This window comes from Rutidosis leptorrhynchoides, chromosome 8, assembly GCF_046630445.1.
Source record: "Rutidosis leptorrhynchoides isolate AG116_Rl617_1_P2 chromosome 8, CSIRO_AGI_Rlap_v1, whole genome shotgun sequence".
Lineage (NCBI taxonomy): Eukaryota > Viridiplantae > Streptophyta > Magnoliopsida > Asterales > Asteraceae > Rutidosis > Rutidosis leptorrhynchoides.
The window spans coordinates 56,223,918-56,242,591 of NC_092340.1; the positions used below are offsets into that span (position 1 = coordinate 56,223,918).

An 18,674-nucleotide genomic window follows, 5' to 3' on the forward strand; every position below is an offset into this window, starting at 1 on the left:
GTATTCACCTATATAACATATATGCATTCAAACATATAAACACCCATTCTCTATAAGAGAGTCCGACACCAACACCATTAGCCAAGAGTTTCCACCATACTCACTAAAAACCCGCCCATTTAGACACCTAAATGGACACCACCAAATTACCCTCTACGGGTGGTAATTCTAACGCGCGCGCGCACACACACACACACACACATACACACACACACAAAACAAATACCATTCAATCAAATTGTACTTGACCCAAAAAGGACTCAAACAATCACCACTACATGTAGTATTTCAAGCCCAACAACACCTTAAAGTTATCGACACTTGCATCATGCCCAAAATCCCAAACAACAACACTTTATTCACTCTTTACCTATTTAACCCAAACAGGACAACCCTTGTGTTCCTTAGTTATGACCCGTTTAAACACCGATTCAGAAAAGACAAACTTATCCGTTGAAAAGTATACACAAAGACCTTTTCGAAATATGTTCACACACCTCAAATGGAGCCAAGAAATGACCGTTTGCGAACGACACACCAAATCTGATTAAAATACAAAATTTACCAAAATGACACAATTTCAACTCAAAATGAACCATAACACTTTTATTTGATCAAAATCAGTTTATACACACTTAAAGGACCGATTTCAACAACAAATATCATCATCATTATCAACAATTTTTAGTTGGAGCATTTCATCAAACACTTAATGTGCATGACCAATTTTCTTGACAATCTAACACCCAAAATCACCCAACTCTTGTTCAACAATAATAATACACTCAAAATCCAATATCAAATGTTCTAAATTCGTCATCCAACCCAAACCCACTTTCAAAGGGGTTTACATACCACATTAGACACCAATAACCTCAAATTTTTCCAGAAATGGGGTTTATAACCCATCACTAACTCAAATCCTACCTCAAATCCGAAATCAAACACCAAAAGTTTAAATTAGGGTTTTACCTTATGTGCAAATACGAGTTAGATGGCAGCAACATAAGGATTGGGGTCCAATTTGAGCGAATATCGACACCTTCTTCACTAAATGAGCTTTCTCTTTCAAGAACCTTTCTCACACTAGAACTTGAGAGCTCTAAACTATGTTTTGGAAGTAAAAAATGGACTTCCTGATCTGCTCTCTGGTCTTAAAACGCGTCCCATGAAAAATTGCATAGAAGGCCACGACTCTACACTATTTACAAAACAACCCAAAACTGCGCAACACGCACCCTACCTGCGCGGCACGCACTAACTGGTTTTTCAGACCAGGTTGTTACAATTGGGAGTCAAAGAATTATCTGAATAAGTGAAAATGTCAATACACTAGGGGTAACCAGATCGCGATCATGCTTGATGTTGTTGCTTCATATGAATTGTGTATATGACATGCATTTTTTTTTAACATGGCAAGTTATAACAACGATAAATATATATTTTAAATTTGAATTCTTCGTTTTCCGTTCAATTAAAAATGACACCAATTCAACCCACCATTTGATGTAAATGATTGTCATTATTCAAGACATAATTACACAGATAGTCCTCCTGCTTTGTCTCTCATTCCGCGGATAGTCTAATTTCTTTTTCCCTGGATAGTCCGTTAATTTGCATATCTTTCATTGATAGTTCAATCGTTAACTTGAAGTTCTTAATATTTTCCATAAGGTAGATTTACGTGTTAGGACATGTGAGAATAATTTTGTCATTTTATATATTCAATATTATCAGGGTAACAGATTAATTATTTCTAGTGAATCATAATTCTTTTATACGGAGTATCTTTTATGCTCACACTTTCAATAATTGTAATCAACATCGATGCAATTGATCATTTCCAAATTTCTATTTTATTTATAAATATTATATCATACTGTACATAGTCTCTTTTATATAAAGGCTCTTGATTAAGTCAAATAAATAATACTCCACTACATATTGACTTGCACGTACAAGAAAGTAAACAGTGACTTTTCACTATCTATTTGACATCCCCATGTCAACAAACCAAGCAAAGTAACATGTTTTTATCTTATAAAGTGCAACTTAACCATTGACAAAATCAATTCTATCAATACACAATTACTATGCTACAACACACATGAGGATTGAGAAATACAAATTAATTAAACAACATAATTAAATTTATTAAGTATATAACTAATTATTACCAGCGAATTGCCTCATTGATCCCATTGTTGAACCATAAGATGCAAACTTCATTAGATCTTGTGGCAACAATGGCGGCCGACCACCTTCTCCTCCCATCCCCAAGAAATCTCTAGTTAATTCGTTCTGATTCATCATCTTCAACGGCGCCATTGTTTCGTTTATTGACATGAACATTTGTTGTTGGTCAAGATTACTCCCTTGAGGGCTAGAATTCGAAGAATTATTGTTCATTGATGTTGAAACTTGTAGTTGAGGTAGAGAATTTATGTTGTTGTTCACCAAACTGACTGCAGTGTTTGATGTAGTAGTAGAGGATGAGTTCATGAGTCCAAAACTTGTCCCAAATATTGATGGGTTGCTTCTGGTTGAACCCATTTGAGCCGCTTTTTGAAGAAGCGCGGTTGCAGACATTGGACCACTAGGTTCGGTTTGATTGGTTTGGTTCATTGAATATAAAGAAGCTAAGGTTTCTTCTTTTATACTGTCCGGTGTTAATGAACCATAGACATTATTGACCATATCACCTAAACCTGAAGAACTCGACGACATGTAAAGATTCGAATTCATAGTCATTTGGTCCATTGGAGAAAGATTATTGAACTGGGAATTTGCTTGGTCTAACCAAAGTGACAATCTTGGCTTGTTTTGATCACCAAAATCAGGCCGTAAACCTGACCCGAATTGAGTGAATCCATTGTGGAAATTAGGGTTCATCAAGGATTTATTCATACCTTCATTTTTTAAGCCACTATTATTCGATGTCACTGAGTTAAATCTTACACTTTCTTCAGCCAACGCGTCACAAAAGGCACGATGAGTTATGAAACTATCCTTCCTGCACAAAAAGTGGAACACAAGTCATTAATACATGATTTTTTTTTTTTTTTGAAAAACACATAATTTTAATAGAATCAGTGTCGAAACGTGAACCTGACTACTAAGGGGTCTACTACGGGGTGAAACTAGTGACAGAGGAGTAAAAATTAGAAAAAACAAGTAAATTTTTTTTTAAGTGTAATTTTTTTTTCTAAATTCTGGTGGGACATACCCCCTTTCGGATACGCTATATTCCGCCTCCGAATAGAATCAGACCATCTAAGTGATCATTATATATTGATTAGATTCATCGATCTATTTGAACTGCCGATCATTACATATTGATTAGATTCATCGATCTATTTGTACCAACACCAATTAAAAACAAGTCACATTTAATGTGAAAATGCATTAAATTTCAAACATTTAATTCAATATTTTGTAACAAAATACAAATATTCTTTGCAATAATAAATAAAAGAGCACCTGGAGAAAAGTGTGCCACAGTCACATTTGTACTCTCTAGTACCGCAAGTCTTGGAATGAGCTTTCCAGTCAGATTGTACTGCATACTTCTTTGAACACTTTTCACACTTCCATTTTTTCTCACCATGTTTCCGGCTAAAATGTTTCTTGATTCCGGTGAGATCACCAAGTGCTCGTGATGGATCATGGTGGACGCAACTCTTTTCCGGGCAAATATAAACTTTCTTTTTTATAGGTTCTTTTGTGTTTCTTTGCTTTAACTTCCATGGTAAATTGTGACCTCTACGATGAAGTTGTAGGTTTTGGTCTCTTTGAAACCCTTTGTTGCAGATTTCACATACAAATCTGTTTGTTGCCATTAGCGACGTTGGTGAAAGTGCCATTACTTCAGCATCTGGATCTGTAAATTTAATTCAAAATTAGCAAATTTAATTTGATTAAATTAGTTTCATGAACACAAAACTTATTGACACAATCTACTCGCTTGTTTAATTTCAGTAATATAATTAAAAGGTAATACTTAAAATAAGAAGCCATATTAAGTTTGGACTATCACTCAAAGTAGAAAATTTTGAAATTTATTTACTAGATTTGAGCCAATAATGTTTGAATTATTATTAATCAATTCAATTTTTGAGAAAGATTTATTTATCTTTTTAAAAGAGGTTGGTTTTTGTTTGATCAACATATTGATGTTGAGACCCCATTTTTAATATATAGTACTAGATTTGAGCTTAAGACATCTAAATTACAACACACTACTAGGTTTTATGTAAACAATTTATCTTTTATTAATTAATTAAATGAAACCCAAAGAATAAATTAATTCCAAATAAGATATTTTATTCAATTCATTCAAGATCAAGATATATTCCCAACTAAACAATCATTTAATCTTCTAAATGCCATATATTTGTTGGTGTGCATGTCGAAAATAATGAAGAGTGTAAGAGGGCTAGAAAAACACATTGAAGAGGATTTAGGAGTAAAATAATTAAGTTGAATTCATACCTGGGGTGCCTGGTAGATTTCTCTTTTTCTTGAGATTAGATATGGGTTTAGGGTTAGGGTTAAGATTAGGAGTAGGATTAATTTGTTCATTAGATGGTTGATGTTGTTGCTGTTGCAGAAGATGATGATGATGATGATGATGATGATGATGATCTTGAAGGGGAACAGTGAACATATCACCAGACATCATATATATCTACAAAAGTTTAGTTGTTTTTTAGCTAAGATTAAGATTGAAAGCTTTTGTTGTAGTTTAGCTAACACTTGAAGAACAAACAAGTAACAAGATTTTGAAACCAAATAAACTAGAAAACAAAAACAAAGTAAACACAACACAGGAAAGGATTTGGTTTTATATATGTAAATGTAATGAAACAACAAAACTAACTTCCAAGATAAGTATATATATATGAGTTTATAACTAGGATTGTGCCAAAAAAAAGATGTAAGAAACAATTCCTTAAAACACAAGATAGCTGAAAGAACTGAAGTAGCTGAATTTAACTAAAACATACAAAAAAACACAACCAGAATTCTTGTGTGTGTTTTTTGGTGTTTTTATCACTACTAAGAAAACACCAAAAACTAGAAAAACCCAAAACGTTAAAAACTCTATTATAAGCAGAATATTTCTAGTCTCTCTCTATTATTATGGATGCAAATTGCAAATTATATTTACATATAAATTAATTATTATGCTTACTTATTTTCAATTCGTCTTCTATCTTTTTATCTTTAGCCCTTATTTTCAAAGTCGGTCAGCCATAGATGTAGCTATTTGGGCCCCTCTTGCCTCTATATATCTATCTATCTCTATATAGATATAGAAATTGTATGTATATATCGTGTGTGAGTGTGTGTGTGTGTGTTGGCTGTTAGCTGCTTGTAACCAGAATGTGTAGAGTTGTGTGTCATTTGGAGTTTTATGGACCTCAAATTCCTGTTATCAACCATATATGAGCTTTTCAAAAGATTTAATATTTTCTTTCACGTATATACATGCAATTAGAGAAAGTCTAGATATAGCTTGGGAAGTGAAATTTAATTCTTTATCATTTTTTAGAAAAGACCATAATAAAACAATTTACTGTAAAAAGGTAAACAAATTTACATCGATTACATGTATAATTTAATTAGCTAGAAAATACTCGTGTTAATTCTAACATAATACGGAGTATATGTACGTACAAATGTACAATCCAATAAGGAGTATTTTTTTAAAAAAAAAATTACTTTTTTTGGGGTTCAAAGATGAAACTACTCTATCGACAACCACATTAGGTCCCCACTAGCGAGTAAAAATTCATGAGTGACGAATCCCGAGCAACGCGACCCGTAACAGGGTGACGTGCGCACATTGTCGCCCCATCCGGTCAAGAGTCCATTTTGAATTCGATCTTGAGTGTTACCAAGATTCGAACATGGGTCTCCAGCTTCACAGAAACTCGGTGGCCACTAGGCTATGCCCAAGTGGTTCCAATGAGGAGTAATAAATCTTGAGTTAACCAAAGTTTTGGTTTCTTTTCGTTTTAGAATCGTCTAATGTCGATTTCGAGTTATAAGACCGCTCTCAATAGCCTTCGCCCTTAGCCTTGCCCTCAAGGGCGCCAATGGAATTGCCATGCCCTCAGTGTGTCCTTGCTTTGCCGTCACAACCTCGTGATGAGTTATTTCTTCACATGACATATTCTAGGACGGAGCAAAAGTAATATATACTTGTACATAAAGCTTTAAGACATGTAAATTGGGTTATTTAATTAATTTAGTGGGGTGTGGAAATATATCATGGTTGATAGTGGTGTGTGATGTGATGGTGAATAAATGAGTAGAAAATTGAGAGAGAAAGTTGATGTGGCGCTCTGTCTTGGAGAGGAAGAGCATCGTGGTTGGTAGTGGCCTAGGACTGGTTACTTGAATGGATGGTGGTAATATATATATATATATATATATATATATATATATATATATATATATATATATATATATATATATATATATTATATGTGTTAGGAATTAATTGAGGCCCAACAAGATTTGATAACCCCAAGTTATCAATCACCAACAACAAACGAATAACTAAGTGAAAACATAAAATTAATGCAAGAAACATAAACAAATAGAAGGAATTTATGGTGGTTATGTCAAATATTGTTATTGGTTTAATCTATGACCAACCAGAGAGAAATTATTATTATTATCGTATTTAGGGTTACAGGTACAATAAGTTTACATTATATGTATGTATGTATGTATGTATATATATATATATATATATATATATATATATATATATATATATATATATATATATATATATATATATATATATATATATCAACACAAACTAAAATACTAAACAGACTCGGCCTCACGAACTTTCTATCTACAAGGTGTTTCTGTCTACAAGATCCAAACATAATCTAAGTATTTTATGGCAAGATCACCAATACCTACTATATCAAGTAATTTTCCGTCTGCAATTCGAACTCTACCGGAATACCCCCCTGAAATAAGCATCTTGTTCATGTAAGGAGACGCATGATACGAGGCACCCGAATCTAAAACCCAAGACTTGTCAAGAAACTCATCATAACATATCAAAGCATCTTCAACCACCGTAGATGTATTCTCACCCGCCTTCAAAATCAGGCACTGCGATCTAAATTGACCGACTTGTTGACAATTCCAACAAATAACGTTTCGTGCATGTGATGGATCTCTCTTAGATCTTGTCCTGGTTCTACTTCTATCCCTAACTCTGCCTGTTGCACTCAAAAGAGACCCGAACTTTCAGTCGAATCTTTCATCCTAATTACCTCACTAAGAATCAAATCTCGAATCCCTTCAAAGGTCAAATCAATAGTTCCGTATGAACCACTAACTATTGTAACTGCGCCAGACCAACTCTCATGTAACGATGAAAAAAGAAATAAGGCTTCCATCTCATCTTCAAACTTAACATCAACTAGTTTTAGACGAGTCAAAATCAAGTTGAACTTATTCACATGATCTGCTGCAGAAGACCCTTCTTTCATCTTTGCGTTAACTTGCTTCCTGATCAAGAAGACTTTATTTAAATCCATGGGTTTCTCGTACATGTTGGTTAGATAAGACAACACACCTTTGGTTGTGGTTTCACCCACGATGTTGTAGGCGAAATTCTTAGTCATATAAAGTTGGACTACAACAAGTGCCTTTTTCTATCCAATAAATCCCATTCCTCCTGCTTCATCTATTTTGGATTAATACTAGTGATCGGTTGATATAAACCCTTCTGATAAAGTACTTCTTTGATCTGCATCTTCCAGAAGCCAAAATATGACCTATCAAACTTGTATATCTCAATCGTGTTATTATCTGCCATTGTTCCCGCACAAACCAAGCCTAAGCTATGTATACACTTGTTAGGAAATTTGGTGAGCCCTAACAAGAAACTGATAACCCTAGTTATCACCCACTAACCAACAAACATATAATTAACAAGAAACACGCAAAAACAATGATAAAGTAAGTGCGAGAAACATAAAGAACAAATGAGTTTAACGTGGTTATGTCCAATCGTTCAATCTGACGATTGGTTTAGTCCACAACCAAACACAGTGATTTTTTCTATTGATTTTCGTAGGTGGTTACAAATATAATAAGAATAGGGTAACAATATATAGAGCAAAAGGGAATTCTTTCCTAATACCAAAAATGTGCCGCACACGAACTATCACGTGTTTCGCGAGATACACCTCGCGTTTCGCGAGGCCTTCCAAACTCGAGAGTCACCTTCCGAATGTGAGATTTATAGCTTCCAAAAACGTTCGCTCCTGCCAACACTTTCTCTTTTGGTCACCCATCTCGCGTTTCGCGAGATCAGCAGCTTTAGTAGTCGTTTTTCATTTTCTTTCGTTTAACATATTCAATCCCAACAATTAATTACTTGTTGATCATTTTAGATTAATTTAAATCTGTATAAACTTTCGACTATAGCTAATTAGCTTAACAATTGTAAAAAATCTCATATGCACAAGCTTAATTAAAAAATAAGATTCGTCTATAAACTAGTTCATTACTAATTAGGTTCACAAGCTTACCCTAAAAAGAAAAACACTTATTTGTCAACACGTAGTAGATTCAAAATGTCATCCTCATATTATTCTTATGATCAAGAAATTTGCAAAGTTTTTGTTAGTGATTTAGTGTGTTCCAATGAATCGTTTTAGTGTATTGAATTTACTAGGTTAAAAGTGAAGCAGTCTCTAATACTCTATAATGAATTTGGAGGGTGTGAAGTGAACATACGTTAAACAGTTAAAGAGCTAGCTTGAGTTGGGTTGTAGTTTGTTGAAGAAACAAACTTAGGTGGCTATTGAGGCTTAAGGAGCCTTAATCCTCTTCTTAGGAGCGCCGCTCCTAAGTGCCAAAAGCGTCGATATTGTTGCTAAAAGCGTCGCTCCTCATAACTAAAATGATCCATATAAATCACAAAGTAAAAGGTGATTTGGTAGTTCTAAGAAGCTTCGCTCCTCCTCCGAGGAGCGTCGATCTTGTGTGTTAGTACTGCAGAAAAGTGGCAACTCTTGCCCAAACATTTTGCAACGTTTCACAAAGAGTTGGTTATTATTCCTGGATGTTTTGGGACTTTTTAAGGCTTTATTAGGGTCCTAATACACCCTTTCAAACAAGTGCATAGCCTAGAGTTGTGACTATTGATCATAACTAATATTGAAATATTGCAACACTTCATTGCACCTTTTAACCCATTATAAATACAAGACTTCTTTCATTGAAGAAGGCTTCCAGAAATTTGTCATTTCTAATACACTTTCAACTCTTAAACTTTCATATTATACTTTCATCAATTACAAGGAACGGTTCTCTTTTGGTCAAGAAGATTGTTCATACTAGTTTTATCCTAATAGTGATTCTGTCTAACCCATGATCAAGTGGGTCAAAATACTCTGTTAAGAAAGTGTTCACACGATTCTAGCATCAATCTGGTTCCAGATTCTCAACCCAGTAATCCACATTTCTAATAAATTAATAGAGTATTTAGAATCATGGCCGGTGAATCGGTTAAAGAGATGACTTAAAGGTTTGCAAAGTTGGAGAAGTTTGAGGGTGTTGATTTTAGAAGATGGCAAAAGAAGATGCAAATTTTATTGACCACATTAAAGGTGGTTTATGTTCTATTAAACCCAAGGCCCACTGAGATGGAAAAAGAGACCTTGGAAAACGCACGACGTAGGAGCAAATAGGACAATGATGAGTTAATGTGTTGTGGACACATCTTGAACGGTATCTCCGATGTTTTATTTAATGTTTATAATACCGTTAAATCGGCAAAGGAATTGTTGGATAAGTTGGAGGCCAAATACATGGTCGAGGATGCCTCTTGCAAGAAATTTCTTGTAAGTAATTATAATAATTATAAGATTGTTGATACAAGGCCAGACATGGAGTAATTCCATGAGATCCCAAGAATCTTGGGGAAATTTGCTCAACACAAGATGAATATGAATGAAACCATATCGGTTTCCTATATCATTGATAAATTGTCATCTTCATGGCAAGACTTTAAACACACATTGAAACACAAGAAAGAGGAAATGAATTTGAATGATTTGGGTAACCACTTGCGTATTAAGGAATCAATACGTGTGCAAGAAAGTGGCAATAAGGGTAAGGAAAAGGAAACGGGGCCATCTTCTATCAACATGATTGAAGATAATCACCGTGGTAATAAACACAACAATAACAAGAAATCAAACGGAAAGAAGCGAAAATGGTAAAAGTGGATCCAACAAGAAAGATGAAAAGGCTTGTTAGATGTGTGGAAAATCAGGACACTTAAAAAGGGATTGTCGGGTAAAGAACATTGAAGGAGGGAGCACTTCGGGGGCGGTTCAAGGATATAAGGATCCGACTCCAAATCAAGGTCAAAATTCATACTTTGTGACTTATCTAATTAACAAATATGTTACACATATTTCTGATGCATTTTATGTGCAAGATGATTATGTTAGATGGTGGATGGATTTGGGTGCTACTTGCCATGCGTGCAAGGATAGTTATTGGTTCAATACATTTGTACCGGATAATGATGTATTCCATATGGGTAACGAATCTATAGTAAATGTTTTAGGTTATGGAAATTTTGTATTGGAGTTTAGGTCTGGAAAAACTATTACTCTTTACAATGTATTGTATGTACCTAACTTAAGAAAGAATCTTATTTCTAATCCCATATTGAATAAATGTGGGTATAAACAAGTATTTGAATCGGACAAATATAGTTGTCTAAAGGTGGTGTGTTTATTGGTTTTGGCTATTATAATAATAATGGCATGTTTATGCTTAATCTCAAGAATGTTTCTAATTTCGTGAATTCTACTTGTATGATTAGTTCTAGTTCTAATGATTTTGGTTTATGGCATGCACGTTGATTGAATGAAATGTCTAAGGAAGAATTGATACCAAGTTTTGATCCAAATTAAGAAAAATGGACAAATATAGTTGTCTAAAGGTAGTGTGTTTATTGGTTTTGGCTATTATAATAATAATGGCATGTTTATGCTTAATCTCAAGAATGTTTCTAATTTTGTGAATTCTACTTGTATGATTAGTTCTAGTTCTAATGATTTTGGTTTATGTCATGCATGTTGATTGAGTGAAATGTCTAAGGAAGAATTGATACCAAGTTTTGATCCAAATTAAGAAAAATGTAAAACTTGTATGTTGACTAAAATTGTTAGACAACCTTTCAAAAATATAGACAGGATATCTAAGCCACTAGAACTAATTCATAGTGATCTATGTGACTTCCATGCTACTCCATCATTGAGTAACAAGAAGTATATGATTACATTCATAGATGATGCATCTAGATTTTGCTACATATATCTTTTGCATGCTAAATATGAAGCTTTAGACAAGTTTAAAATCTGTAAGATGGAAGTAGAATTACAACAGAATGAATCAATTAAAATATTACGTACCGATATAGGTGGTGAATACTATGACCCGATTTATTTCCAATCTATATGTGTAATTCACCAAACCACGGCTCCTTATACACCGCAACAAAATGGTGTAGCTGAAAGGACGAATATGACATTAAAATAAATTGCTAATTCTATGATGTCCTATTCGGGTTTGAGTGAATGATTTTGGTGTGAAGCTATGTTAACAGCTTGCTATATCTTGAATAGGGTTCCCAACAAGAATGGAAAGAAAACCTGATAGTGCTCCAAATGAACATATATTTATGCACAATATCCTTCCAATATGTAAAGTTTTCAGTTGCAATTGTTCTATTTTCAAGTAATATTCGTTTAAATAAATAAGTGCGAAGACAAAAGAAGAAAACGACGATTTGAAGACGCAAATGATCAAAAAGATCAAATGTACAAGATACAATCCAAGTGGTTCAATTTATTGATGAGAAACATCTAAAAATTACAAGAGTACAAGTCGCGAAACACAAAGTACAAGATATCTTCGCGTACGAAAGGACGTTCGAAAATCCGGAACCGAGATATAAACCGAGCATCAACGCACGAGTGAACGGTCCTAAAATTACGAGTTAACTATGCACAAGAATATAATATAATATATATAATTAATATAAATTTTATAAATTATATATATATTTAATAAATATTTCGACAAGCTAGAAAACAAAGGAAAGTGAGCTGGTACCAGTCACCATGCGATCGCATGGGGTTAACACACCCACGCCATGCGATCGCATGGCCCTAAAAGTTGGGTCAGGTGCTATAAAAGGCAACGTTTTCAGCGAATGTAAAACACATCTTTTTCTTTTCCTTCTATGTAACGAAAACATATATATATATTTATAATATTAAGATTAAATTAAGTTTAATAATAATTGGGTTATTGTAAGAAATGTTTTAATGTTTTTTAAGACGGAACTCTGTCCGTGTAACGCTACGCGATAAATAATCACTGTAAGCTATGTTCTTCCTTTTTAAATTAATGTATCGTAACTAAGTTATTATTATGCTTATTTGAGCTGAAGTAATCGTGATGTTAGACTAAATATTAAAGACGGGGTTATTGGATTTTGTACCATAATTAATGTTTGAACAAAAGACCGATACTTGTGGGCATTTGACTATGGACTATTAATAGATGGGAGGTATTGTCTAATTGAGTGACAACTCATTGGAGTCTGTCGAACCTATCTTCAAATTAATTAACTTAATAATTAATAATGATTATGGTTGTCCTATTTAGTGACATTCATAAGGAATCTATTATAATCATTTAATTAATTATTCGGGTTGGGTAATTGATTATTCAAACTGATCAAGTGGGTAAATTAATATTCATAGCTAATCAAAACAGGGGTGGATTACATACAGTGATAACTGGTGTAATTGTTGACAGAAGTGATAACTGCGTCACAATTTAAATATTTAATTAGTTGGAATATTTAACTTCGGGTATAAGGATAATTTGACGAGGACACTCGCACTTTATATTTATGACCGATGGACTGTTATGGACAAAAACCAGATGGACGTATTGAATAATCCAGGACAAAGGACAATTAACACATGGTAATAAATTAAAATCAACACGTCGAGCATCATGATTACGGAAGTTTAAATAAGCATAATTCCTTAATTTTATATCTCATCGTACTTTTATTTACTGTCATTTTATTTATTGCACTTTTAATTATCGTACTTTTAATTATCGCATTTTTATTTATCGTCATTTACTTTACGCTTTAAATTAAGTTATATTTATATTTAATATTTTACATTAGGTTTTAATTGTGACTTAAGACATAAAATCGACAAACCGGTCACTAAACGGTAAAAATCCCCTTTTATAACAATAATAATATTACTTATATATATATATTTTTATACAAATATAGTTTAAAATAAATATAGCGTTAAACTTAGCTAGATCCCTATGGAACGAACCGGACTTACTAAAAACTACACTACTCTACGATTAGGTACACTGCCTATAAGTGTTGTAGCAAGCTTTAGGTATATCCATTCTATAAATAAATAAATAAAACTTGTGTAATTTGTATAGTATTTCGTAAAAAAATAAATAGTATTTCGTATACACCGCTCCACACATCAAGTTTTTGGCGCCGCTGCCGGGGACTCGGTGAAAAACTATATTTTTGTAAAAATATATTATTTCTTATTTCGTAAAAATATTTTGTTATTTATTATAAGTGTTAAAAAAAATTTTAAAAAATAAAAGAAAAAAAAAATATATATATATATATATAAGATTTTATATATAATATTAACAAGTACTTTTATTTTTAGATTTAAAATATAAGTTTATTTTTATTTTATATAACTTTTATATATATTATTTTATAAAAATTAATAATCCGAAAATATAATAAATCAAATAATAAATAAAATAAAGAAGCTAGGCCGAAACTGATCTGAGCCCGAATGAATTCAGAAAATGTTGGGCCATGCGATCGCATGACCCAAACAACCAAAACTCATGCGGTCGCATGAGCTGGTCTGACAGGACAATCTTCGAGCATTAATTACGGTTGTAGGATTTTATTTTAATTATTATTATTTAATTAAACTAGGGTTTAACTATTATATATTAATATATTCAGTATTTAGTTTTTAATTAAATTTGTAATTTTAAGTTTAATTATTATTATTAATTATATAGTTTAATACTTTTATAAAATATCATATACAAATATTATTTTTATAAAATTTATATTTTTATCATTTTATTTTATATTTTATATCTTTTTATCGTTAATTCGTAGTTTTTAATATTTGTCGTTCGTAATTTTAATTTCGTAGTTATAGATTTGCCGTAGATTTTTAGCTTTTAAGACTTTGCCGTAAAATCCCTTAAGTGCTTTTTCTTTAGAATTAAGATTTAGGCGCTTTAGAATTTTGCGACGCCGTTTATATATTTTAGTACCTTTTAAGTTATTGCCGTTTTGGATATAGAATTACTTTTAAGCTTTAATACCTTTAGGCGCAACTTTTTAGATTTAGTTTTTAGACTTTTAAGTTTCGACGCTTTTCTTTCTTATTTTTATTTTTCGACGTTTTTCGACGCACTCTTTTTCTTTTTCATTTCTACGCCCTAGTTTTTAGGACATAGATTCTTATCTTCTTTAAATTTCGACGAAAAAATTATTTTAAGCGATTAAATTGATAGACATCCAAAATTTTATACTTCGTAGTAATAGTTAGATTTGTTAGTGGTTGAGTTGTGGATTTTTCGACTTAAAGGATCATGGCTCCCTGCTGCATCTTTTGACTATTCGAAACGTGAGCAAAAGCAGAAAAGTCTATTAATTTGATAAATTATATAATTTTTATATTTATAACTAATAGGATATTCAGTGAATGCGCCGAGTAAAACGTTCACCACCTTTCATACGTTCACCACCTGTAACCCGATCAAGACATCTAGCCAATATTATCGCCGTTGATTTTTCTTTAGAATCATCATCAAGTCAAACAAGTACTCCAATTCAAATTTCTGATAATCCATTTTTTGAACCCGACTTCACAATTGAGAACCCGGAGGATATTCAAGGACAATTCCAAGATCCTGAACCACAAATTATTCCTCCTAAACCACAAACCGTTAAATCAGAATCCTCTAGTGATTCGTATTCAGCAAATTCAATTATGGAAGTAACGGAACCTCTAAGTATGGAAGATAGAATGAGAGCCACACGCACTGGCCAAGGTCACGCCATTATTAAGCCAGACATTAATGCGCCAAATTATGAAATCAAAGGACAAATCCTACACATGGTAACTAATCAATGTCAATATAGTGGTACGCCAAAAGAAGATCCAAACGAACATCTTCGAACTTTTAATAGGATATGTACTCTATTTAAGATCAGAGAAGTTGAGGATGAACAGATCTATCTCATGTTATTTCTCTGGACTTTAAAGGGAGAAGCCAAAGATTGGTTAGAATCGTTACCTGAAGGAGCGATTGACACATGGGATGTTTTAGTTGAGAAATTTCTTAAAAGATTCTTTCCGGCATCTAAAGCCGTGAGACTTCAAGGAGAAATTGTTACGTTCGCGCAAAAGCCAAATGAAACATTATATGAGGCGTGGACAAGATTCGGAAAGTTGTTGAGAGGATGTCCTCAACACGGTTTAGACACTTATCAAATAGTACAAATATTCTACCAAAGTGTCGACGTTACTACACGAAAAGACATCGACACAGCAGCTGGTGGTTCCATTATGAAGAAAACCACAACCGAAGCTCACAAAATTATTGATAACACAGCCTCCCACTCACATGAGTGACATCAGGAAAAAGATATTTTTCGTTCATCTAAAGCGGCTAGAGCCGATTCTAGCCATGACTTTGATTCCGTTTCCGCAAAAATAGATGCTTTCGAGAGACGAATGGAAAAGATGACTAAAGATATTCACGGAATACGAATCAGTTGTGAGCAATGCGGTTGACCACACTTAACGAAAGATTGTCACATTGAGCAAACGATGGAACAACGTGAGAATGTTTCCTACATGAACCAAAGGCCGGGAAATAATTATCAAAATAATTATCAACCGCCAAGGCCAAACTTCAATCGAAATCAAAACATTCTTTACAATCCAAATGGACCTAACGATAACTCGTACAACCAACAAGGTCTAAATAACCAACCAACTCAAAACAACACTTTCAATCAACAAAGACCTAGCTTGTATAAACCACCACAACAAACCGAAGAGAAAAAGCCAAATCTGGAAGAAATGATGGCAAAGCTAATGGAATCTCAAACACAATTTATTACATCTCAAACCCAAACAAATGAGAGGTTTGATCAGTCATTAAGAACTCAACAAGCTTCCATTTTGAATCTAGAAAAACACGTAGGTACTCTTGCTAGCATGATGAGTGAGAGGGAACAAGGAAAGCTACCGAGTAATACTGAAGTAAATCCTCAGAATGAGAATGTTAACATGGTGTCAACAAATTCTGAAAAACCAACACCAGAAAATGGGAAGGTTTTAGATGTAAGTAACAATGAAGAAGTTACGCCACCACCACCACCCGAGTATGTAAAGCCAGTGGTGGCACCATACAGACCACCCATCCCATTTCCTAGAAAAGGAGTTGAGTATGAGCAAGTGATAGGTAATAAAGTTTGTGATACCTTTAGAAAGAAGAAGAAGAATAAGAAAGTGCAAGAAACAAAAACCGTAGAAGTAAACCCGGTGAAGACGGTTCCACCTAAACCTCCACCCAGGTTGGTTGATCCGGGTGAATTTATTGTTCCTTGTCTACTTAGTGATTGTGTCATGTATGATGCACTAGCAGATTTAGGTGCGAGTGTGAGTGTTATACCTCTTTCATTATATAAGAGATTAGAATTAGGTGAGTTAAGTCCAACAGAGATGAGTGTTCGACTCTTTGATCAAACCATTAAGCACCCAGTTGGAATTGCTGACAACCTACCCGTTCAAGTAGTTAATTTAACCTTTCTAGTCGAATTTATTGTCATTGACATAGAAGAGGACTCAAACATTCATCTAATTTTAGGTCGACCATTCTTAGCATCCACCAGGGCGTTATTTGATGTAAGAGAGGGTAGAATGACACTTAGTGATGGTGACAAATCGGTCACCTTTGTGATTCGAAAGGCTAAATCTCCACCAACCAAAACCGTTGAACCAACAAAAATGATTGGTAAGAACCATGTTGTTTTACCAACTCCAACGGTAGTGCTTAACAATAATAAAACGCCTAAGTGTGGGGAAAATGAAGTAACACCTAATGATGACATGATAACAAAGAACCCCGTTGTTGATACGAAATTAAATGACCTCGTTATTAATAGTTCAATGAAGAAACTTATTAAACGGATTCGTGATGCTAGAACCAAGGGGAACTTTAAGGTATGTAACTGGTTAGTAACCAATCTATCGCCTAAAGAAAAGGCGAAACTAGTTGAATTTGTGGAAATTACATAGGAATTCGACCAATGGCTTAAAGCAAAAGTCACAGATATGCAAGTTGATTATGGTCCAAGGAAAATTGATGATGAAGTTACTCACAATTTCGACACCACAGCTACCTAAGTGTGCGGAGATTCAAATGTTCTAAGAAATAACGTTGTCTAGAGTTAGTTGTTCTGTTCTCGTGTAATTCTGAGAATGGAATCCGATTGGTCTTTTCCACTAGCAGACACTAAAGAACTAGTTTTCTCCCCCCATTCTGAATTTTTTCTGTTTTGTAGGTTTTGTATAAAATTAATATGCAATTTTAAATTTAAGTTTTGTGTGAATTTAAAAACAAAAATTTGCTTTATTTCATTAAGTTTAAAAAATGATTTTTAAAATTCGTCGTAAGTTAAAGACTAGATCATAGAATCGAAATTGCTTTACCCGAGGGCGGGGCAAAAAATTTTGTTATCATTATTTTTAATTTTATTGATCTAAAGTATATCCAAAAAAATTAAAAAACCCAAAAATCTTTACTTTTAAAATAATCGCTTTAAAAACGACAAATTTTAAATTTTGTCGAGGGACGGACTAGGTAAACATACCAAAACTACCTAAAGTAAAAGGAAACAAAATTTAAAAAAAATTATTCATTTAAATTGTTTTAATAAATAAAGGTTTTATAAAAAAATAATAAAAATAAATAAGTAAATATATATATATATATATATATATATATATATATATATATATATATATATATATATATATATATATATATATATATATATATATATAATATGTTTGTAGTTTATCTTATGTACAAAACAGGTTAAAACAACGAACTTTCAAAGACTGACATTAAGTTCAGCAAAAGCTACTAATTTTGACGACAAGACGCAAAATATCAAATGTGATATAAAATAATATGTTTGCAAACTCGGTATTTTTAATCATTTTTCTACACTAATCACCCTCATGAATTTAAATTTTTACTGATTTCTTGCAAATGAGGGCATAGCATGATCTCAAGTGTGGGCAAGGGTTATAAATTCTCTCGGGTTTACACTTAGTTTAATTGCGAAATTTTATGAAAATTTGAAAAATTTTCAACTAAATGAATTCAAAATCATGTTTATATATATTTATGAACGATAAAACTAGGTGTTAATGCCAAAATTATTGTTACCTCAGAGAGAACATAAATGGAGAAATAACCTAAAA

At 33.0% G+C, this 18,674-nt stretch overlaps 1 protein-coding gene across 1 annotated transcript; it reads right to left on the minus strand.

Annotated features, from left to right (window-relative positions):
• Positions 1–1,919: 1,919 nt before the first annotated feature.
• LOC139861454 (zinc finger protein JACKDAW) lies at positions 1,920–5,073 on the minus strand. Its single transcript, XM_071849845.1, has 3 exons — positions 4,492–5,073; positions 3,481–3,880; positions 1,920–3,013 (listed from the first exon to the last, which is right to left on the minus strand). Exons 1-3 carry the CDS (start codon positions 4,679–4,681, stop codon positions 2,167–2,169), a joined length of 1,437 nt encoding a protein of 478 aa, XP_071705946.1. The 5' UTR covers positions 4,682–5,073; the 3' UTR covers positions 1,920–2,166.
• Positions 5,074–18,674: the final 13,601 nt, after the last annotated feature.